Raw genomic sequence first — 24,942 nt, forward strand, 5'->3', positions numbered from 1 at the left:
TTCAACATCCCAAAACTCCACAGCGCTTTTGTAGACAAGTTGTGAGCTGCACAACCACCACGCTATGAGATAATGACGGAACGATACGAAACGGAGCCGTTTTCGAGGTAAATTCATACAAAACCGCTGATGCGCGTTGCGTTCAAGGACAGTTTTTCAGCAAGCAGTCAAAGTATTTACCCTGTATTCACCTCGAAAACGGCTCCGTTTCGTATCGTTCCGTCATTATCTCATAGCGTGGTGGTTGTGCAGCTCACAACTTGTCTACAAAAGCGCTGTGGAGTTTTGGGATGTTGAATTTGATGAGTTTAATGAGGGAAACCAAGAAATTCCGTTAGCCTCCATAGCGTAGCTCTGAGCAGCCAGCTGCTGCGCTCCGCCGTACTGAAAATAGCTTACACCTACAATTAAAGGTAATGAACCTACTGCTATGACTATAGCGATTATGGCAATGGGCCAATTTGCCAAAATGTTGAACTATCCCTTTAATTTTCCCAAAATTGTTTTATCACCTTTTAATACTTTTTAATAAGGGATACCCTGTTATTATAAAAGTTTATGACGCGTTGCTTCATGTTATTACAGACTGTGTGGTTATGACATCATGAGGTGAATGTTTATGACATCGTTCGTTACAGACGTGAACCTGCTGACGTGTCTTCGTCTTCGTCTTCGTCTTCGTCTTCGTCTTCGTCTTTGTCTTCGTCTTCGTCTTCGTCAGGACAGTCGCTCCATCTCAAACTGAAGCTCGTGAGATTTGGCGTTGGCGTTGCCGGTGGCGACGGCGATGGGGGGCGGAGCTAAGCGGCTGCAGCCTGAAGCCTCAGCGGTGGGGGCAACGGGGTCGTCGGCGGCGATGTGGGCGTCGGCCTCTGGAGCCTGGCGGCCGTAGTACAGCGCCCAGAGCAGCGTGAGCGTCAGCGCCATGGCAACGATCTGAGCCACGCCCAGCGACACGCCCAGGAAACGTAAAACCTGCAGCTGCTTCGTCCCACGGATGAAACCGTAGATCTTTGGACCGCAGCCCTGAGCAGGAGAACAACACAACAACATAACAACACAACAACACAACAACACAACAACATAACAACATAACAACACAACAACACAACAACATAAAAGTGTTTCTCAAACCACCAGACGACATCGTCCTCAAATGTCTTGTTTTGTCCACAAACCAAAGAGAGACTCAGTTTATTGTCATAAAGGAACAAAGAAACCAGAAATATTCACATTGAAGAAGCTGAAATCAGAGAATCTGGACTTTTTTTCTTTAAAAACTACTCAAATGAAACTCAGGGAAAGGTACGAGTTGGATATGTGTGAACTCTTCAGATATTATCAAGTAAGGGACTACTATAAAAAGGAGATCAAGTCAGATTCCTCCAGGGAAGTGAATGATGTCATCCGAATTTTAGTAAAAGCATATAAGGAAAGCAACATAAGAATAATTTCATCATTATATCAAGGATTGAACAATAACAATAAGCATTCAACTATACATATATTAAGATGAAGTGGGAGGAAGAACTTAATTTAGAAATTTCAGATGAGGAATGGTACGAAATGTGGAAGGTACATCACTCAACCACTTATTCACGAATCTGGAGAGAGTTCGCATGGAAGAATCTAATCCGCTTTTTTATTACACCGAAAATGAAAAGTAAACAGCTACGCAGTCGTCAAAAGTGTTGGCGGGAATGTGGATCTTTTGATGTAGACCATTCTCATGTCTTTTGGAATTGTCAAAAAATAACTGTATTTTGGGAAATAGTATGTAAGGAGCTACAGAAGATATTAGGATATGGTGTGACGAAGACCAGTTCAGTGCTTTATCTATGTAAATTTTCAGATGAGACCGTTAACACTAGTGATGGCTATTTGATCAAAATACTGCTGGTAGCAGGCAAGAAAGCCATCACTAGAAACTGGGGAAAAGAAACAACACCAACGAAAGATCAGTGGCTGTCAATTGTGGAAGAAATATTTCTAATGGAAAAACTGACACATATACTGAGGCTACAAGAAGCTCAACTGGACAAGAAATGGGAGAAATGGAAACTATACAAGACTCAAGACAGTATCGGACAGGAACAGTAACTGATGAATACTCTAACCCACAAGATAGTAAGAATAAGTTGTATTCCCAGGCAGCTTTTGTTATATTTGATTGTATTTGTATTTACTTATGTTGATTTGTCAATAAAAATTTAAGTGACAAAAAAAAAAAAACTACTCAAATGATTATTAGATTATAGGGGTGTGTCCAAAAAATCCCAAAAATTAATATCGATTTTTTATTAAAACATGCGATATCAATTCAAATCAATTCAGGCAGGTGAGGGTGGGAGAAGGGGAGAGAGGCTGGTGATTGAGAAAGGCAGATAAGGTATTTCATTTTATCCAATGGGTCTGTGGTCTAATTTGTGTTAAAGGGATAGTTGACCCAAAATTGAAATTTCTTCTCTGAGTTACAGGGGGTCTCGGCGTAGCAGTGCATGTCCATATGACGGTTGCAAATGGATACCAACTGTCTTCGTAACAAAAAGACACACCAAAAAACATCCAAATACCTCCATGCTGCTCGTATGTAATGTCCGTCTTGTATTGAAGCCCCGACATGAGAAATTGTCCTGTGAAAAATTAAATAAGTCTATATTTCAAGCTTGTTTTGTAGTGGAAGCTAGAGCTTCCACTACAAAACAAGCTTGAAATATAGACTTATAAAAAATTTTCGGGACAATTTCTCATGTTGGTGCTTCAATACAAGACGGACATTACATACGAGCAGCATGGAGGTATTTGGATGTTTTTTGGTGTGTCTTTTTGTTACGAAGACAGTTGGTATCCATTTGCAACCGTCATATGGACATGCACTGCTACGCCGAGACCCCCTGTAACTCAGAGAAGCCACGGAGGACTCTGAAACTTCTCCCAGCCCTTAGTCCACATGAGGGGGAGGCTGTTCGATTTAAAATCGTAATTGCGACTATTTGAAATCGTAAAAATCGATTTTTTACTCTAACTAGGGTAATTAAGCCCCCGTTCATGAATGGGCTGCGCTGAATTATCATAATGACTGCCACCTCCTTCCTCCCATCACGCTCTCCAACTGCTCTCCTCTCCCCACACACTGGAAACAAGCATGTCGGCATTTTGCTAAAACCAGCGAGGATTTTGTTGCCAAAAAGACCAACGGCCCTTTTCCACTACACAGTTGCAGCTCTCACGGTCCATTAGGTCCATTTAAAAAGACACAAACAGCGCACAAAATAGTTTGTCATTTAAAGCAGAAGTAAGCGATCCGGTGGTTTTGGCTAATGCTGCGTTCCAGGCAGGCTTTTGAAACCGTAAATTACAGCTTCAAGTCACGACTTACGACTTTGTAGCGTTCCAGGCAACCCACTCGTGTTTCTCCGACCTGTTTTACCTGTGAAAGTCACTATAACGGCCACTCGTAACTTCTGACCCGTGAACTCGTACCAGATCGAACTGGTACCACTTCACAGGTCGGAAAAACACGAGTTACGAGTTGCCTTGAACGCACCATAACGTCTTGTCAGCCGATGGAGTTAGCAGCCCCCGCCCTCGTCATGGATCTATTGGTCCTCGTCCCTACGTCACCACATTCAGGCGCATCCCTTGGCTGCACACACAGAGAGGACTGCCCCTTTATGCCGTTCTCTCTCCTCATTGGATAAAGGTTGTAGGATACATTTTATATAATTACAGGGCAAGGGTATGAATTATTTTGTTTTGTGTTTGTTTTTTTCTCTTTTTTGTTTTTCTCTTGTAGTTATCTTGAGATTTTTGGGGATTATTCTGTCATATGTATTTTAGTGATTATGTAGGCCTATGAGTGGGTATATTTGTGTTTAATTTTTTGTATGTTGTTATTTATTTGAGTCTGATGTAAAGGATTTATATCCTGTATCAGATATTTTTTCATTAAATTTCATTAAATTTCATTAAATACAAGGAAAGTTTTCTCCTGGGCTCAGAGCAGAGCAGAGTGACTGACAGACCCGTGTTTCAGACCAAACACTCTATAGAAGTGATTGCTGTCGGAAGATACAACTATTTAAGACTTAGATTAACACAAAAATATCGCTTACGTCTGCTTTAACAAAAAAATTGTAATCGGAAATCGATTTTTCAGAGAAGAAAATCGAGATTTTATTTTTGGGCAAAATCGAACAGCCCTAGTAACTAGATAATGAGTGAAATTTCAATTTTGGGTGAACTATCCCTTTAATGTAGGATCCTTGATGTAGGTCTGTGATTGGCCGTGTGTGTGTGTCTCACCTCCTGGTGCAGGGCGCTGAGGTCGTGCTGGTTGGCGTGGCGACCGCAGCCTGGATACGGGTCGGAGCAGCAGGAGTCGGGAGGCCACTCCATCTCCGTCATCTCCAGCCAATCAGTGAAGTAGATCACTCCGCAGCACCGGAACTGTCGCCACGGCAACACATGAATGAATGAATGAATGAATGAATACTTTATTTCAAACATGTGAATAACATATTACACTTGAAGCACTAGTGGATTGTTTGTTTTGTTTTGTTTTTTTAATAGGGTGACATCAGGTAAAATGAGCCAGTTAAGGTTTGAGCCTCCTAGCTTTTTAAGTTTTAACAGGCAATGGCTGTAAATGATTTCAAATTGTTGCTACAACTGTACTTGAAAAAAAAACAATTGATTTGAGTCTCTGGTTGCTGTTTTGGGTGGGACAATGCTTTATATCCAGCCTGCTGAGGAGAAGTGTGCGAAAAGTGGCCTGGCAAACAAATTTCACTTGAAACTGATATGGTTGATAACTCCGTAAAAAAAACAGATCTACAATAAAAAATGTGATTTATAATACACATTGTGATTCCCACCATTGGATAGAATGCAAAATTCTTGCTAAGCTTACTTATTTTTAATTTAAATGCATTTTTTGTGGGTGGCTCAATTTACCTTAATGCATCATGGTAAATTGAGCCATGCATTTCAGCTAAAATGGGCCACATACAAAACACAGTCTCACACTGAAGTTACACAGAAATTGAGGGTGCAAAACATGTTCAAAGTTAGATATTTATCCAAGGTTGGTCAGTGCCACTCATGGTGCCATAAGCACTGTGGGGGAAAAAATGGCATCTATAATGCCACACACACACATACACACACAGTAAAAGAGCCTATAACATAGTCAGTTAACAAAGAGCATAGCAACAACATGATCATGTCATTTTAAAATGCATTTTAAGATTAAAAATGTCTTCAACCTCTTATGTATTCACTGTTAATGTTAAGTTTAGTGTTGTAGTTTAGTAGTAGTGTCAATTAATTATTAAAATTTTAATGATTTCTGCTAAAATTACTGTGTTGTTCTCTCTTGGCCCATTTTACCTGAACCTTCATCGTACCTCGAGAGGGAATATCCCGATACTTTAACTCTCATAATTCCAAAATAATTATACTTTTTAATTTTTTTTTCACACAGAAACATTTAAGAGACCTAGCCTATATGTCGATTTTTAAAAGTATCAATGGATTTCATGCATAGCGTTTTTGATGGTCTTATTAATCGTTTACCAAAAAGTGGCCCATTTTACCTGACTTCACCCTACTCTCAACAAAACAATCACCAACAACAAGGCAAGACAAGGCAGTTTTATTAGTATAGCCGTTTTTACCACCAGTTTGTCTCAAAGGGCTTTACATCCCATCATAACAACATCCTCTGTCCTTCTGCTGCCTTCATGTGCTCTGGTGCAGATGGTATTTTCCACTTGTGACCTGGTATTTACCATATTGTGTGTTGTGTTCATGTGCTTTTGTAAAAATAAAGATGGTGGACACACAGATTCAGACTTGTTACTTGGGTAAAACCATAGTTAACCCTCTATGGTACATGATGCTACGCTGCATCATGATGCCAGTGGGGGAAAAATGTTTGGAGTGTTTTTATGTCTCAAAATAGACTAAATAAACATCATCTAAAGACATTTTAAAAAATTATTTATTTTTGGAAGTTTTGGGGATTTGTTGACTGTAGCAACATTGTACCATTACGGTTCATCATCTACTGTATTAGAAACACTGACCAGTCTCTGTAGACTTTCACCTTCACTGGCTTCATCCTCATCCCAATTCTCATCCTCATCTTCCTCATCATCATCATAATAGCCTGATGTTTACTTTACTGCATCCAAAATCTAATTTATTAAGGATAAACAACAAAATTATGATGAATTACATGTTTTTGAACATTATATTTACACCTAAACACACACTACCATAGTCTCATAATGTAATATTGATTCCATAATGGTCCACTGTCGCCTCAAGGCAACACTGCAATTTTCTATAATGGTACGTTGTTGCTTTGGGGCAACAGGTGCATTTTAACAAGTTTCCATTATTTAATAAGTAAATAAATTGCATGGAACTATTAAAAATTAAACTTTACTAATCTATTAGTGTAAATATATTTTTTTCCAGATGAAAAAGGGCCAGGAAGTTACTGTATGTTTTCAGACCGTTTTAGTGGAGCAAAATGGCAAACCTGTTTCCTTTGAAAAAGTCTGTAAAAAAGGGTTTCAGTGGCTTCTTGAAAGTCATGTGATAAATTAAAGCATTGTTATTGGTTCTCTAAGGTCTCCTCTCTTTTTTAAAGTATTACAGCATTAAATGGGATGAATTGTGGAGATGTGACAGGCCAAAAAGTGGTGGCAACATGGTACCATAGAGGGATATATGACACGTGCAGCATCTACGTGTATATATCTATGGGCTAAAACAATCTTGGATTGCCTAGTTCATCTCTTACAGCAAGAAGATGAATCATCAAAACTCAAACGGTAAATATTAATATTCATGGAGATTTAGCACTGGCTATTTGGCTAGCTTTAAAAGCGTTTTTTACTCTACATGCACACATAGGCTACATAAAGTGAAGAGCTGCTAAGTGTTTTCTAAAGGCTTGCCTTGCTCACCATTAACCAATCTTGCGTTGCTCGCTGCCATGTTGAAAAGGTCAAAGGTTATTCTCATCTCAGCAGCTCGGGCATCAAAACATTCTACGAGTTTCCCAGTGGAAAATACCACATGAGAGGGTGTTCATGTGCACTTTTCACCTCGTCTTTTGGTATTTACCATAATTACCACAGCACATGAAGGCACCATTAGACCCTCACATCCACTGAGGAAAAACTCCATGGAAAACCCTTTAAACAGGGAAAACCAGGAGAAAGCTCAGGGTGAGCAACAGAGGAGGGATAATAATAATAATAAACTTTATTTGTATAGCACCTTTCACAGGTAGAAACCACAAAGTGCTTCACAGTGTCAAAACAGTAGCAACAAAGCAGAGCAAAACAAGACAAAAGACATACAAGAAAAGCATAGATACAAAGACCCACAGGTTAACCAAATGCCTGTTTAAATAGATGGGTCTTTAAGTTCTTTTTAAAAGTATCGACAGAATCCAAAGAGCGTAGTGAAAAGGGTAAGGTGTTCCACAACCTAGGAGCTACAGCAGGAAAAGATCTGTCACCTCTGGTTTTAAAGTGCGTGTGGGGAACAACTAAAAGCCGTTGGTCAGAGGACCTCAGACTGCGGGTTGGGGTGTAGAACTGTATAAAATCAGACAGGTAAGAAGGAGCTTGACCGTGTAAGGCTCTAAAAGTGAGAACTAAAATTTTAAAATGTATTCTAAAATGCAAGGGTAACCAATGCAGTGAGGCTAAAACAGGCGTGATATGTGCCCTTCTGTTTGTGTGAGTTAAAAGCCTTGCGGCGGAGTTCTGGATAACCTGGAGACGGTCGAGCTCTTTCTTATTAAAACAAGTAAAAAGACTGTTACAATAATCTAAACGAGACGAGATAAAAGCATGGATAATCATTTCCAACTCAGCCTTTGACACCAGAGTTCTTAGCTTGGAGATATTCCTTAGTTGGAAGAAGCAGTTTTTTGTTAAAAGTTTTGAGTGGTGCTCCAAGGACATTGCTGTATCAAATGTAACGCCCAAGTTCCTGATCTTAGGTAGGACAGACGAGCCTAAGGTACCAATACACTGCTTGATCTGCAGAATACTGCTATCAGGGGTGATGATTAGTGTCTCTGTCTTATCTGAGTTCAGCTGTAGATCCCTCACCCAGGACGGACAGACGGGACAGAGATGTTGTTACAGACAAGAAAACACTTTACAGTTTATAGTTTATGTCACAGAATGTGCGAAATATGGAAATGTTAGCAGACCATAACTTCTTGTGTCAAAATAAATAAAATAAATGACAAGTATGGCAAAATGTGAGAACTCTAGTGTTTGTCATAGCTCCTCTTCTTCCCTGTACCTTGTGAATACCGTCTGTTTTACCGCTGTTTGGATTTTCTCATGGTTGGACGTTGTCTGAGCTCCTAATGTGTGTGTGTGTGTGTGTGTGTGTGTGTGTAATGTGTAATGTGTGTGTAATGTGTGTGTGTGTGTGTGTGTTACCTCGGTCTGGAAGCTGTTCCATGTGTGTGTGAGCCACTGGTAGCGCTGCAGACCGTAGTTCGGCATCCGAGACTTCAGGCTGATCATGTCGGAGCGCTGCACCGAGGGCTGCACACACACACACACACACACACACACACACACACACACACACACACACACACACATATAACACACACACACATATATAACACACACATACACAAACACACACAGAGTTTAAAGCAGGTGTTTGTGCTCTGCTGATAACAGGCCGGTCAGATAAAAGGTCACAACACAAACACGCCCTGGCTGTGACGATGATCACTCATCAGGGGTAACCATGGAAACGTAAAACAAAACCTGGTGTGGCGGCCTGGGAAATAAATCCCTTCACATGGTGGGATTTTGACATTTTCGTGTTTTGATATTTCCATAAACTAGAAGTTTTCAGCCACTCAAAACTGTTTGCATAACTGAGATAGGCTGTCCCTCTCGGATCAAAAGTTATGGGCTTTTTAATCTATTATGACCAAAAAAAAGGCTTTAAATAGAACGTTGCTGCTTTAACCCTCTAAAGACGAATGTTTTAATAAACATTAAACAACTTCTGAACCGTTTATGATGGAGACGAGCTGTAAAAAAGCATCTGAATGGTGGGATTCTCTGCTTTCCCAGGGTCCTTGAATGTTTCCTCTACAACAATAACAACGGACCTTCTCTCCTCTAACGCTGCTGCTGCTCGTCTCAGCTGGAAATGAAACGCTTTACTCGCCACAAAAACATAAAAATAAGTACTTTCCGTTTTGTTTTCTTAAAATATTTATTCACCGTGATGTAGGGTGAAGTCAGGTAAAATGGGCCACTTTTTGGTAAACGATTAATAAGACCATCAAAAACACTATGCATGAAATCCATTGATATTTTTAAAAATTGACATAGGTCTCTTAAATGTTTCTGTGTGAAAAAAAAATTAAAAAGTATAATTATTTTGGAATTATGAGAGTTAAAGTATCGGGATGTTCCCTCTCGAGGTACGATGAAGGTTCAGGTAAATTGGGCCAAGAGAGAACAACACAGTCATTTTAGCAGAAATCATTTAAATTTTAATAATTAATTGACACTACTACTAAACTACAACACTAAACTTAACATTAACAGTGAATACATAAGAGGTTGAAGACATTTTTTAATCTTAAAATGCATTTTAAAATGACATGATCATGTTGTTGCTATGCTCTTTGTTAACTGACTATGTTATAGGCTCTTTTACTGTGTGTGTATGTGTGTGTGTGGCATTATAGATGCCATTTTTTCCCCCACAGTGCTAATGGCACCACGAGTGGCACTGACCAACCTTGGATATATATCTAACTTTGAACATGTTTTGCACCCTCAATTTCTGTGTAACTTCAGTGTAAGACTGTGTTTTGTATGTGGCCCATTTTAGCTGAAATGCATGGCTCAATTTACCATGATGCATTAAGGTAAATTGAGCCACCCACAAAAAATGCATTTAAATTAAAAATAAGTAAGCTTAGCAAGAATTTTGCATTCTATCCAATGGGGGGAATCACAATGTGTATTATAAATCACATTTTTTATTGTAGATCTGTTTTTTTACGGAGTTATCAACCTTATCAGTTTCAAGTGAAATTTGTTTGCCAGGCCACTTTTCACACACTTCTCCTCAGCAGGCTGGATATAAAGCATTGTCCCACCCACAACAACAACCAGAGACTCAAATCTATTGTTTTTTTTCAAGTACAGTTGTAGCAACAATTTGAAATCATTTACAGCCATTGCCTGTTAAAACTTAAAGAGCTAGGAGGCTCAAACCTTAACTGGCTCATTTTACCTGATGGCCCAATTTACCTGATGTCACCCTAGTATAAGGAGTTCAAAGTACCAGAATCACACTAAATATTAAAAAAACATGAAAATAGTAGCTACTTTTCCACCGATTTTGACTCTTTGCCACAATAGAATAGAATAGTTTTCCCAGACCGCCACACACATACAGTATATTAATGAATAATAGATAATGAATAATGAATAGTGGATAATTAATAATCAATAATCAATAATGAATAGTGGATAATGAATAATGGATAATGGATAATCAATAATGAATAATGGATAGTGGATAATAATAGATAATAGTTGGTGTCTGACCTCGTCGTACGTCCAGACGGCTGAAGCCAACTCCACACAGAAGATCACCAGCAGGCTGCCGAAGTACTGCACACACACACACACACACACACACACACACACACACACACACACACACACACACACACACAGACAGGTTACTTCCCAGGTGTCTCAGTGTGTGTGTGTGTGTGTGTGTGTGTGTGTGTGTGTGTGTGTGTGTGTGTGTTCCCCCGGGGCTCCATCCATCACAGCTGCGTCTCCTCTGAGGGACAATGGAGACACCTGGCACCTGGTCCCTTAGTTTACTTTAGTTAATATAGTTTAGTTTAGTTTAGTTTAGTTAATATAGTTTAGTTTAGTTTAGTTTATTTAGTTTAGTTAATATAGTTTAGTTTAGTTTAGTTTAGTTTATTTAGTTTAGTTAATTTAAAGGGACAACCAGGAGTTTCTCCATTGGCAGAACCAAAAATTCCGCGACAATAAAAAAGTCTGATATTAATGTGGATGAATCTACGTTACCACTTGTTAATGGTCCATTTTAGATAAATCTATGGTTTTGTCTCTATGGTTATTTTGTTATTATTAGTGGTGGTGGAAATGCTGGGCGAGCCGACCAGCGTTTCTTTACTTTCGGTTTCGTGGCGAGTCATGAGAATAACGCCGCCGTATGAATCTCCGTTTATGGTGGGAACTACGACGGTATGTGATCGTCTTCCAACCTCTGACTTTAATTCTTGATGAATGAAAACATGAGTCTGTCTTGCGCCGGTCAAAGAATTTCACGGTGCGGAGGCTCATAAATGTAGTGTGGAAACACTTCACTTTAACAAAACTCCTCCTTGTCCCTTTAATATAGTTTAGTTTAATTAATATAGTTTACTTTAGTTTAGTTTAGTTAATATAGTTTAGTTTAGTTAATATAGTTTAGTTTAGTTAATATAGTTTAGTTTAGTTTAGTTAATATAGTTTAGTTTAGTTTAGTTAATATAGTTTAGTTTAGTTAATATAGTTTAGTTTAGTTTAGTTAATATAGTTTAGTTTAGTTTAGTTAATATAGTTTAGTTTAGTTTAGTTAATATATATAAAGCAGAAGTAAGCGATCCGGTGGTTTTGGCTAATGCTGCGTTCCAGGCAGGCTTCTGAAACCGTAAATTACAGCTTCAAGTCAGGACTTACGACTTTGTAGCGTTCCAGGCAACCCACTCGTGTTTCTCCGACCTGTTTTACCTGTGAAAGTCACTATAACGGCCACTCGTAACTTCTGACCCGTGAACTCGTACCAGATCGAACTGGTACGACTTCACAGGTCGGAAAAACACCAGTTACGAGTTTCCTTGAACGCACCATAACGTCTTGTCAGCAGATGGAGTTAGCAGCCCCCGCCCTCGTCATGGATCTATTGGTCCTCGTCCCTACGTCACCACATTCAGGCGCATCCCTTGGCTGCACACACAGAGAGGACTGCCCCTTTATGCCGTTCTCTCTCCTCATTGGATAAAGGTTGTAGGATACAAGGAAAGTTTTCTCCTGGGCTCAGAGCAGAGCAGAGTGACTGACAGACCCGTGTTTCAGACCAAACACTCTATAGAAGTGATTGCTGTCGGAAGATATAACTATTTAAGACTTAGATTAACACAAATATATCACTTACTTCTGCTTTAATATAGTTTAGTTTAGTTTAGTTAATATAGTTTAGTTTAGTTTAGTTAATATAGTTTAGTTTAGTTTAGTTAATATAGTTTAGTTTAGTTTAGTTAATATAGTTTAGTTTAGTTTATTTAATATAGTTTAGTTTAGTTTATTTAATATAGTTTAGTTTAGTTTAGTTAATGTAGTTTAGTTTAGTTTATTTAACATAATTTAGTTTAGTTAAATTTTTTTTGTTGTTGCAATATTTAGTTTTTCAGTAAAGCTGACTGAGCTGCCCCTCGGTATGAAATGTGCTGTATAAATAAAGCTGCCTGGCCTCCGTGTGTCTCAGTGTGTGTGTCTCCGTGTGTGTGTGTGTGTGTGTGTGTGTGTCAGTGTGTGTGTGTGTGTGTGTGTGTGTCTCAGTGTGTGTGTGTGTGTGTGTGTGTGTGTGTGTGTACCCAGGACAGCAGCAGCAGGTCACACCTCAGCGTGCCACAGTATCCCACCATGGCCACGATGAAGAGGAAGCAGCAGACGGAGATGATGACGGGGTGAACGGCCGGAGAGTAGGTCAGCACCGCCGCCTCCTCCAACCTGCACGGGATGCATGGGAATTAATGGGAATTTATGGGAATTTATGGGAATTATTGGGAATTAACTGGAAATTTATGGGAATTATTGGGAATTTATGGGAATTAACTGGAAATTGGGGGTAATTTAAACAAACTGTATCATATCCAAACATAAATGTAAATGTTTAGTTTTGTCATAAGCAGTCAACCATGCAGGGCCGTTGCTAGGAATTCTGGGCCCCCTTAAAGAATACTAAAGTGGGCCCCTCCCCCTAACTTTTCCTTTTTTTTTCTTAGACTACGTATGTATTATCATGTATTATTTAGCCTTCTTTGTTTTGATGCTAATGCAGCATTACACTGCAAAAACTCAAGTATCTTAGCAAGAATATTTGTCTTATTTCTAGTCAAAACAAATCTCATTCTACTTAAAATAAGACTCATCATATTAAAAGCAGCTTGTTTTTAGACACTTTTTTACTTCTTTCAAGCAGATTTTCACTTGAAATAAGTAGAAAAATCTGATAGTGGAGCAAGTTTTTCTTCCTTATTACAAGCACAAAAAACTTACTTTCACTGGCAGATTTTTCTATTTATTGTGAATTTAAGTGAAAATGATCTAAAAACAAGTTAGTTTTTAGGTAATGAGTCTTATTTTAAGTGGAAAGAGATTAGTTTTGACTAGAAATGAGACATTTTGACAAGAAATAAGACAAATATTCTTGGAAAGATGTTGAGTTTTTACAGTGTACTATGAGTATTAGTCAGGGTCTTACGCAGAATAAATCAGTCATACAAAGATTAGACTACTGGGGTTTTTTATGGGCCCCACTGGGCGCTGGGCCCCTAGAGTTATCATCACCTTTCTCCCCTATACAACGGCCCTGCTTCCATGCAAAATAAAACAATTAAAAAACATGACATTTCAACAGACTTATTTGTGAGTAGAACTTTTAAGTAGAAGTTTTAATTCTTGTATGAACAATTAAAGGATAATTACAGTTTTTTTTTTACAATCTGGACCTTATTTCTATCACAAAATACGATCGAGCCTCTAAATAACACATTATCTGCAGAGAAACTCCTTCATTTCACCAATATGTAGTTCTGATAGGCTAGTGCTATTCCCCTCTGAGTCCGGGGTTAGCTGTTATCAACATCCGGGGTCTGTAGGTCGACCTACTGACCTCTGACCTGGATGATGTCATCTCTGAGCGCCGCCCGGCTCATTCTGATAATAATCATTCTGCTTCGGCATTCGGGTCCATTTTTATCTCAACCAGCCGGAGCTTTAGTGAGTCCAGGTTGAGGAGAGGAAGCCTGTGGAAGCTGAACTTCATCCAGCTGCTCATTTTGTTCTGACAAGTCGGAAACACGCAGAAACCAACCGTAGCATTAGCGGTAGCAACAAGCTCAGAGATGACATCATCCAGGTCAGAGGTCACACTGCAAAAACTCAAAATCTTTCCAAGAATATTTGTCTTATTTCTTGTCAAAATGTCTAATTTCTAGTCAAAACTAATCTCTTTCCACTTAAAATAGGCTATCTTGTTTTTAGATAATTTTCACTTGTTTCAAACTAATTTTCATTTGAAATAAGTAGAAAAATCTGCCAGTGAAAGCAAGTTTTTTGTGCTCGTAATAAGAAAGAAAAACTTGCTCCACTGTCAGATTTTTCTACTTAGTAGTGAAAATCTGCTTGAAAGAAGTAAAAAGTGTCTAAAAACAAGCAAATTTTTATGTGACGAGTCTTATTTTGAGTATAATTTGATTTGTTTGGACTAGAAATAAGACAAATATTCTTGGTAAGATTTTGAGTTTTTGCAGTGCAGTAGGTCAACCTACAGACCCCGGATGTTGATAACAGCTAACCCCGGACTCAGAGGGGAATAGCACTAGCCTATCAGAACTAAATATTGGTGAAATGAAGGAGTTTCTCTGCAGATAATGTGTTATTTAGAGGCTGCATTCTGCTGCCCTGTAGACTCCATTATACGGATATACGCGCCTCTCGGCTGGAGCTCATTTCATCACAACCACTTGTAATGACACCAAAGTTATCTGGGGGAGGAAATGATCGGATTTATGCTAGAAATAAGGTCCAGGTTGTAAAAAAAAAACGGTAATTATCCTTTAAATATTTTACTGAACAACAAAAACATGAATGTTGAGTAAAATATTACTACTACACACTAATCAGTGAGCTGTGTGCATAGATATTTAAGTGTACTTGCATTAAATCTGGTTGTTTTAGCCAAGATTATGCTACAAGATATTTCCCCCAACTACAGTATATTTAAGTTCCCTGTTAAAGGGATAGTTCAACATTTTGGCAAATTGGCCCATTGCCATAATCGTTATAGTCATAGCAGTGACCTGCACATTCACCAGGCTATGAGATAATAACACAACGTTACCACACAGAGTTGTTTTAGAGGGAAATACAGAGACTGTTGATGAAAAACTGTCCCTGAAGGCAACGTGCATCAGTGGTTTTACATGAATTTCCCTCTAAAACAACTCTGTGTGGTAACGTTGTGTTATTATCTCATAGCGTGGTGAATGTGCAGCTCACAACTTGTCCACCAGAGCGTTGTGGAGTTGTTGGATTGTGTATTTGATGAGTTTGATGATGAGGGAAACCAAGAAATCCCATAATGAGCCTCCGTAGCGTAGCTCTGAGCAGCTCACGGCTCTGCTCCGCCGTTCTAAAAACAGCTTGCACCGACAATTAAAGGTAACGAACCTACTGCTATGACTATAGGGATTATGGCGATGGGCCAATTTGACTAAATGTTGAACTATCCCTTTAAGAACCAACCTTCAATTTTGTAAATTTCAGGTTTATTCCCGTTAATTCCCATTCTTTTTCAGCCCTGTAGTTCCTGTTGGTGGACTGACCTGGTGTGGGCTGTCAGGGTCAGCACGGTGTTCAGGGAGTCTCTGATCCAGGCGGCCACTCCTAGGACACATGCTGACATCAGCTGGACACACACACACACACACACACACACACACACACACACACACACACAGAAATAAACACACAGAAATAAATACACAGAAATAAACACACATGTATCAGTTTCTGCGGCTGCAAATAACATCTTGGAATGTGAAACATCCGCCGACTTTCACTCTGTAAACGTCTCTCACACACACACACACACACACACACACACACACACACACACACACACACACTCAGGTTCAGTGCTGTTACAGTGAACGTAGATATAGATATATTACTTGTTAAAACGCCACAATTCATTTATCGCAAAGATTCCTAAATATCTGTCTATCTATCTATCTATCTATCTATCTATCTATCTATCTATCTATCTATCTATCTATCTATCTATCTATCGTTCTATCTATCTATCTATCTATCTGTCTGTCTATCTATCTATCTATCTATCTATCTATCTATCTATCTATCTATCTATCTATCTATCTATCTATCTATCTATCTATCTATCTATCTATCTATCGTTCTATCTATCTATCTATCTATCTATCTATCTATCTATCTATCTATCTATCTATCTATCTATCTATCTATCTATCTATCTATCTATCTATCTGTCTGTCTATCTGTCTGTCTGTCTGTCTATCTATCTATCTATCTATCTATCTATCATCTATAGAACGATAGATAGATGGATAGATAGATAGATAGATAGATAGATAGATAGATAGATAGATAGATAGATAGATAGAACGATAGATAGATTGACGTAACATTGACTCTGTAGGAATTTATTTAAAAGTTTGCATGTCATTTGTAAATGAATAAAACAGACAAAAAACGATTAAAATAAACTTAAACAATTGGTATAGATGACAATTAATGACTTATAATAATAATTCAAACACTTCCCCTGGGGAATATAATTGGTCCTTTATTAATGTTTTAGCATTGCAATTATTTAGATTTTACACATTCACAGTGTTGTGAAATGAATGAATGCAGAATACAGTTTTTCTCAATGGCTTTGGTGCTGTTCTCAGATCAGAATGAAACTTCTCATTCATGTAGTCATTTGTCCACATCACAGCAGCAGTTTCTCCTTCCTCTGAACAAACTGCAAATGCTTTAGGACATGAATCAGTTGTTCTCTGCTGTTTTACAACATTATCATTTGTTTATGTCATGTCAGTCAAAATGAACTAGACTTCTGAACGCTGAATAGTCTTTCCCTATAAAACTAATAGTCCTCATTTCATTGCTTGAGTCATTATATACAAAATTGTCAAACTAATTTTAAATGTTGGGAGAAGCTGTGAATTCAATGATTCAAACATTTAGAGTACAACAGGAACAACAGGTATGTATGGTGTTGGACAGTAACTGCTGTCATTGTGTCAGGTGTAAGATACAGTGGGACATTTACATTTAGACTCACAGCTTCACTAGGGAACAGATTTATTACAGCAACCACAGTAAAGATTTCCCATCTTTACAGTACGGTACTGTACTACAGCATTTTACAAGTAGGAAGCACTTTTACAGTATTGTACACTACAGTAATAATGGTTGATGCAGTACATGTAATGTACATTACTGTAATTTTACTCTGCATCACATAGGATCACAAGACAACCTCACAGAGGTGGAAGAGACTGAGCCCATTACAAACAATGACATAAGGTTGAAAAAGAGATACAATGTAAGGATGACATTACTGTATCTTTGGGAATATTGAATCTGTTTCAATCACTACAGTTGACAGAGTGATGTAGATGAAAATGTGACTGGAACGTCTGGATGTGCAGGAATGATTTACAGTACTCTGTAGGTTCAGTTACTATATGTACTGCAACATAGTTTACGTAAAGTTGTACCCAAAGAGTGTTTCTTATGTTTGTTGTCGATGACTGTAGTGTATTTTTCCTTTGCACAACGCTGTGAACAAATCAGAATTGCAAAGAGCATATGCAGTAGAAATGTGAAACATACGTATTCAGTATCAGTTACTAGTTGTGTACTGTGTGGCTGTACCAGTAGTGTATAGTGCTGTCTGGAGCATTTTCAGGTATCATCACTTTTTGCATTGGAAAACACTTAGAGAATAAAGTGTCCTAATGAAAACACTTAGAGAATAAAGTGTCCTAATGAAAACACTTAGAGAATAAAGTGTCCTAATGAAAACACTTAGAGAATAAAGTGTCCTAATGAAAACATGACGAAGCCATGTGACTATCTTGTTCATAAACGTTGGAGTCAGGACTTCTGACAGTTTCATTGACATGAGAACTTTAGTTGCTTTTGAGGGATGGACGATCCATTTGGAGCAAGTGAGGCGCTTTTGCAGGTCATCCACTGGGTTTTACAGTTTGTGATAATTGATCTGAGAAATGAACTAACTGTTGTGCAAATGTTAAGAGTGATGTGAGAACAGCACCAAAGCGACTGAGAAAAACTGTAAAACAAATAAATTCACACACTTCCGCAATGTTTTTTACAACTCAAACTCTTGGACAGCTAATTCAGAAATAATACCTTCAATATTTAAGATTTTATCAAGTCGTGAAAATACTTTTTAATACTTTTTAAGGGTCTTAATTTTCCCAAAATTGATTTATCACCTTTTAATACTTTTCAAGACCCCACGGATACCCTGTGATACTGAATACGTATGTTTCACATCTACTGCATATGCTCTTTGCAATTGTGATTTGTTCACAGCGTTGTGCAAAGGACAAATACACTACAGTCTACAACAAACATGAGAAACACTCTTTGGGTACAACTTTATGTAAATCTGTTCTCTAGTGAAGCTGTGAGTCTAAATGTCAATGTCCCACTGTATCTGACAGTAACACCTGACACAATGACAGCAGTTACTGTCCAACACCATACATACCTGTTGTTCCTTACTCTAAATGTTTGAATCATTGAATTCACAGTGCTTCTCCCAACATTTAAAATTAGTTTGACAGATTTTGAAAACTAGTTCAACAATTGTGTATGTGATGACTCAAGCAATGAAATGAGGACTATTAGTTTTATAGGGAAAGACTATTCAGCGTTCAGAAGTATAGTTCATTTTGACTGACAGGACATAAACAAACGATAATGTTGTAAAACAGCAGAGAACAACTGATTCATGTCCAAAAGCATTTGCACTTTGTTCAGAGGAAGGAGAAACTGCTGCTGTGATGTGGACAAATGACTACATGAACTAATAGTTATGAGAACTTTCATTCTGATCTGAGAACAGCACCAAAGCCACTGAGAAAAACTGTAATGACTTGAATAATTCAAACACTTCCCCTGGGGAATATAATTGGTCCTTTATCAATGTTTTAGCATTGCAATTATTTAGATTTTACACATTCACAGTGTTGTGAAATGAATGAATGAATGTATAATAATAATCATGAAGATCGTAACACCGAGACTGTTTCTCTGACAATAATCTAGAAAAAGAAAAATCTACAATCGTGTCGTCACTAGATATAATAAATTCAGTCTGAGAGTCACGTGACCACAGCTGGAGCAGATGTTGATAGATAGATAGATAGATAGATAGATAGATAGATAGATAGATAGATAGATAGATAGATAGATAGATGGGTAGATAGATAGATATAACGATAACTAGATAGATAGATAGTAGATAGATAGATAGATAGATAGATAGATAGATAGATAGATAGATAGATAGATAGATAGATAGATAGATAGATAGATAGATAGATAGATAGATAGTAGATAGATAGATAGATAGATAGATAGATAGATAGATAGATAGATAGATAGATAGATGGGTAGATAGATAGATAGAACGATAACTAGATAGATAGATAGTAGATAGATAGATAGATAGATAGATAGATAGATAGTAGATAGATAGATAGATAGATAGATAGATAGATAGATAGAACGATAGATAGATAGAACGATAGATAGAACGATAGAACGATAGATAGATAGATAGATAGATAGAACGATAGATAGAACGATAGATAGATAGAACGATAGATAGATAGAACGATAGATAGATAGATAGATAGAACGATAGATAGATAGAACGATAGATAGATAGAACGATAGATAGAACGATAGATAGATAGAACGATAGATAGAACGATAGATAGAACGATAGATAGATAGATAGATAGATAGATAGATAGATAGATAGATAGAACGATAGATAGATAGATAGAACGATAGATAGAACGATAGATAGAACGATAGATAGATAGATAGAACGATAGATAGAACGATAGATAGATAGAACGATAGATAGAACGATAGATAGATAGATAGATAGATAGATAGATAGATAGAACGATAGATAGATAGATAGATAGATAGAACGATAGATAGAACGATAGATAGATAGATAGATAGATAGAACGATAGATAGATAGATAGATAGATAGATGATAGATGATAGATAGATAGATAGATAGATAGATAGATAGATGGGTAGATAGATAGATAGAACGATAACTAGATAGATAGATAGTAGATAGATAGATAGATAGATAGTAGATAGATAGATAGATAGATAGATAGATAGATAGATAGAACGATAGATAGATAGAACGATAGATAGAACGATAGAACGATAGATAGATAGATAGATAGATAGAACGATAGATAGAACGATAGATAGATAGAACGATAGATAGATAGAACGATAGATAGATAGATAGATAGAACGATAGATAGATAGAACGATAGATAGATAGAACGATAGATAGAACGATAGATAGATAGAACGATAGATAGAACGATAGATAGAACGATAGATAGATAGATAGATAGATAGATAGATAGATAGATAGATAGAACGATAGATAGATAGATAGAACGATAGATAGAACGATAGATAGAACGATAGATAGATAGATAGAACGATAGATAGAACGATAGATAGAACGATAGATAGAACGATAGATAGATAGATAGATAGATAGATAGATAGAACGATAGATAGATAGATAGATAGATAGATAGATAGAACGATAGATAGATAGATAGATAGATAGAACGATAGATAGAACGATAGATAGATAGATAGATAGATAGATAGATAGATAGATAGAACGATAGATAGATAGATAGATAGATAGAACGATAGATAGAACGATAGATAGATAGATAGATAGATAGATAGATAGATAGATAGATGATAGATGATAGATAGATAGATAGATAGATAGATAGATAGATAGATGATAGATGATAGATAGATAGATAGATAGATAGATAGATAGATAGATAGATAGTAGATAGATAGATAGATAGAACGATAACTAGATAGATAGATAGATAGATAGATAGATAGATAGATAGATAGATAGATAGATAGATAGATAGTAGATAGATAGATAGATAGAACGATAACTAGATAGATAGATAGATAGATAGATAGATAGATAGATAGATAGATAGATAGATAGATAGATAGAACGATAACTAGATAGATAGATAGATAGATAGATAGATAGATAGATAGATAGATAGATAGATAGATAGATAGATAGATAGATAGTAGATAGATAGATAGATAGATAGTAGATAGATAGATAGATAGAACGATAACTAGATAGATAGATAGATAGATAGATAGATAGATAGATAGATAGATAGATAGATAGATAGATAGATAGATAGAACGATAACTAGATAGATAGATAGATAGATAGATAGATAGATAGATAGATAGATAGATAGATAGATAGAACGATAACTAGATAGATAGATAGATAGATAGATAGATAGATAGATAGATAGATAGATAGATAGATAGATAGATAGATAGATAGATAGTAGATAGATAGATAGATAGATAGATAGTAGATAGATAGATAGATAGATAGATAGATAGATAGATAGTAGATAGATAGATAGATAGATAGTAGATAGATAGATAGATAGAACGATAACTAGATAGATAGATAGATAGATAGATAGATAGATAGATAGATAGATAGATAGACAGACAGATAGATAGATAGATAGATAGATAGATAGATAGATAGATAGATAGATAGATAGATAGATAGATAGATAGATAGATAGAACGATAGATAGAACGATAGATAGATAGAACGATAGAACGATAGAACGATAGATAGATAGATAGATAGATAGATAGATAGATAGATAGATAGATAGATAGATAGTAGATAGATAGATAGATAGATAGATAGATAGATAGATAGATAGAACGATAACTAGATAGATAGATAGATAGATAGATAGATAGATAGATAGATAGATAGACAGACAGAGAGATAGATAGATAGATAGATAGATAGATGATAGATGATAGATAGATAGATAGATAGATAGATGATAGATAGATAGATAGATAGATAGATAGATAGATAGATAGATAGATAGATAGATAGATAGATAGATAGAACGATAGATAGAACGATAGATAGATAGAACGATAGAACGATAGAACGATAGATAGATAGATAGATAGATAGATAGATAGATAGATAGATAGATAGATAGATAGATAGATAGATAGATAGATAGATAGATAGATAGATAGATAGGTGTCTGACCCAGAACAGCAGGTTGAGCGCGAACAGCAGACACCTCAGACACCGAACCGCGTCCTCTCGCGCCATCCGGACCCGGACTCGAACCCGGACTCGAACCCGGACCCACCGACTATCACCGGAACCGCAGCCGGTACCGGCGGCCGCTCCGTGACGTCATGCTGCTCCGCTGCTGCTCGGCGTCTGGTTTCAGGTCCTGGTCCTGGTCCTGGTCCAGATCCAGATCCAGGGTTGTCCTTGTTGTCTGTTGGTTTGTTTTTATTGTTTTTATTCTGTCTTATGCTTCTTTAAAAAAAAATGTTTTGTCTTCCTAAAGCACATTGAGTTCTCGGTATGAAACGCGCTGTAGAGGTAAATAAAGATGCCTTGCCTTGTTGTCGGGTCTATTTATCTATTGATAAGCCTCCCTGCCCCCCTGCGGGTCCCGGTCATCTGCATCTGTCCTAACTGTAAATCTGGAGTAGAATAATACTTTCTCTCTTGCAAAGTAGCTACATGAATACAAAAACTATCTGAGTCTGAGTCTGAATGTGAAACTGTTTACAGGTCAACAGGTGGTTTCTCGCTTCCCCCCCTCCGGACGGACATGACCCAGCACCGGAGACCGGAGACCAGCTGAGTCCAGACGGCCGCAGCAGGAGAACCGGATCACGGGTCCGGTAGCCTACCGGACTGAGATCTGGTACCGGACTGAGACCGGCGCTTCCCCTCTCCGGTACCGGACTGGTTCTGGTTCTGGTTCTGGTCTCGGTCTCGGTCTGACTGGGTCCGGGTCTGGAGCTTCAACACGGAAACAAGTCGCTGGATCCCGGAGAGCAGCTGCAGCTGGAGCCGGAGGAGTGTTACTGTCTGTGTGTGTGTGTGTGTGTGTGTGTGTGTGTGTGTGTGTGTGTGTGTGTGTCTTCACTAATTAAAGCAGCAGCAGCAGCAGCAGCAGCAGCAGCCATGGGCCGCTCCCCCCGCCCCGGGCCCCGGGGGGAGGACACAGGAATGCCGCTCCGCCTCCAGACGCTCCGCCGCCGCCGCCGGGGCAGAAGAACCGAGTCAGACCGGGAAGAGCCGAGAGGAGCCGAGAGGAGCCGAGAAGAACCGAGTCAGGTCGGGGAGAGCCGAGAGGAGCCGAGAAGAACCGAAAAGAGCCGAGAAGAACCGAGTCAGGTCGGGAAGAGCCGAGAAGAACCGAGAGGAGCCGAGGAGTGGAGCTGCAGACCCGGAGCGCCCTCTGCCGGTAGATCCACCACACTGCAGCTAGAGAGAGAGAGAGAGAGAGAGAGAGAGAGAGAGAGAGAGAGAGAGAGAGAGAGAGAGAGAGAGAGAGAGATAGATAGAAATGATAGATAGACAGAAATATATAGATAGAAAGAAATGATAGATAGATAGAGATAGAAAGAAATGATAGATAGACAGACAGATAGATATAGAAAGAAATGATAGATAGATAGACAGATAGATATAGAAAGAAATGATAGACAGACAGACAGATAGATATAGAAAGAAATGATAGACAGACAGACAGAGATAGAAAGAAATGATAGACAGATAGATATAGAAAGAAATGATTGATAGACAGATAGATATAGAAAGAAATGATAGACAGATAAGAGATAGAAAGAAATGATTGATAGATAGACAGATAGACAGAGATAGAAAGAAATGATAGAGACAGACAGACAGACAGACAGACAGACAGACAGACAGACAGACAGACAGATAGATAGATAGATAGATAGATAGATAGATAGATAGATAGATAGATAGATAGATAGATAGATAGATAGATAGATAGATAGATAGATAGATAGATAGATAGATAGATAGATAGATAGATAGATAGATAGATAGACAGACAGACAGACAGACAGACAGATAGAGATAGAAAGAAATGATAGATAGATAGACAGACAGACTTGATGACTTTATTAAGTTTTGATATTTTTTCATGCGAGAAAGTAAAGTAGAAGTGACCGGAAATGATTCAGTGTTTCAGTTTAAAAGAATAAATCTGAACTTTTATTTTGAAATCTAGCCTAAATAGTGAATAAATAAAGACTTGTGAAGAGAGTGAAGCAGAGAGGATCATGGGACGTTTGTTGTCGATGAGTAAAACACTTTATTGGTTCCAACAGAAGCTTCTTCACCAATATCAAAAAGATCAATCAGCACTTTTCTCTTTTCACCGTCGATGAACAAACTCGTTCATTTGGCAAAGTTTTTTCTCTCTCAGACAAGAAGATGTGATTAAAACCTCAGAGGAGGAGAAGAGGCGGCAGCAGCTTCCTGAATGGTGACGTAGTGGGCGGGGCTAAAGCATCGGAGGGGGAGGGGCTATGAGGTGTCGACTGGTTCACAACAACTACAGGTGAGTTACGTGCAGGAACGTCGTGTGTTTAGTGTTGGAACAGGTGAAACCGCTGAGGATTGTGGGAAAATTCACCGGGTTTAGTTCTTTCTTTGGGACACTGGGTCTTTAAAACAAACTGGTTCATAAACTTCAAGACGTCTACACATGAAATGGAAAAAAAAAAGAGAGAAAAAGAACTCAAATTCAATTCAGAAAAGCAGATTTCCCCCAGTGATGAACTGTT

At 37.9% G+C, this 24,942-nt stretch overlaps 1 protein-coding gene across 4 annotated transcripts; it reads right to left on the reverse strand.

The window, feature by feature from the left end:
- Positions 1–461: 461 nt before the first annotated feature.
- tspan12 (tetraspanin 12) lies at positions 462–23,233 on the reverse strand. Of its 4 annotated transcripts, none has more exons than XM_085769544.1 (8): positions 22,361–23,233; positions 15,725–15,807; positions 12,710–12,845; positions 10,638–10,703; positions 8,484–8,591; positions 4,306–4,449; positions 725–1,026; positions 462–682 (listed from the first exon to the last, which is right to left on the reverse strand). In XM_085769544.1, exons 1-8 carry the CDS (start codon positions 22,424–22,426, stop codon positions 595–597), a joined length of 993 nt encoding a protein of 330 aa, XP_085625670.1. In that variant the 5' UTR covers positions 22,427–23,233; the 3' UTR covers positions 462–594. The 4 variants fall into 4 exon arrangements, with proteins under 4 accessions (XP_085625670.1, XP_085625669.1, XP_085625671.1 ...); XM_085769543.1 differs by having other exon boundaries at positions 462–688; XM_085769545.1 differs by having other exon boundaries at positions 463–676.
- Positions 23,234–24,942: the final 1,709 nt, after the last annotated feature.

Source organism: Trachurus japonicus, chromosome 23 (genome assembly GCF_045865225.1).
Source record: "Trachurus japonicus isolate A0001 chromosome 23, Traja_1.0".
Classification (NCBI taxonomy): Eukaryota; Metazoa; Chordata; class Actinopteri; order Carangiformes; family Carangidae; genus Trachurus; species Trachurus japonicus.

Coding starts and splice junctions, on each gene's coding strand:
- tspan12 (XM_085769543.1), bottom strand. CDS start 22,426: ATGGCGCGAGAGGACGCGGTTCGGTGTCTGAGGTGTCTGCTGTTCGCG. Junction 12,846..15,724: donor ACCCTGACAGCCCACACCAG/GTCAGTCCACCA, acceptor CATCCCGTGCAG/GTTGGAGGAGGCGGCGGTGC. Junction 10,704..12,709: donor ACCTGCTGCTGCTGTCCTGG/GTACACACACAC, acceptor GTGTGTGTGCAG/TACTTCGGCAGCCTGCTGGT.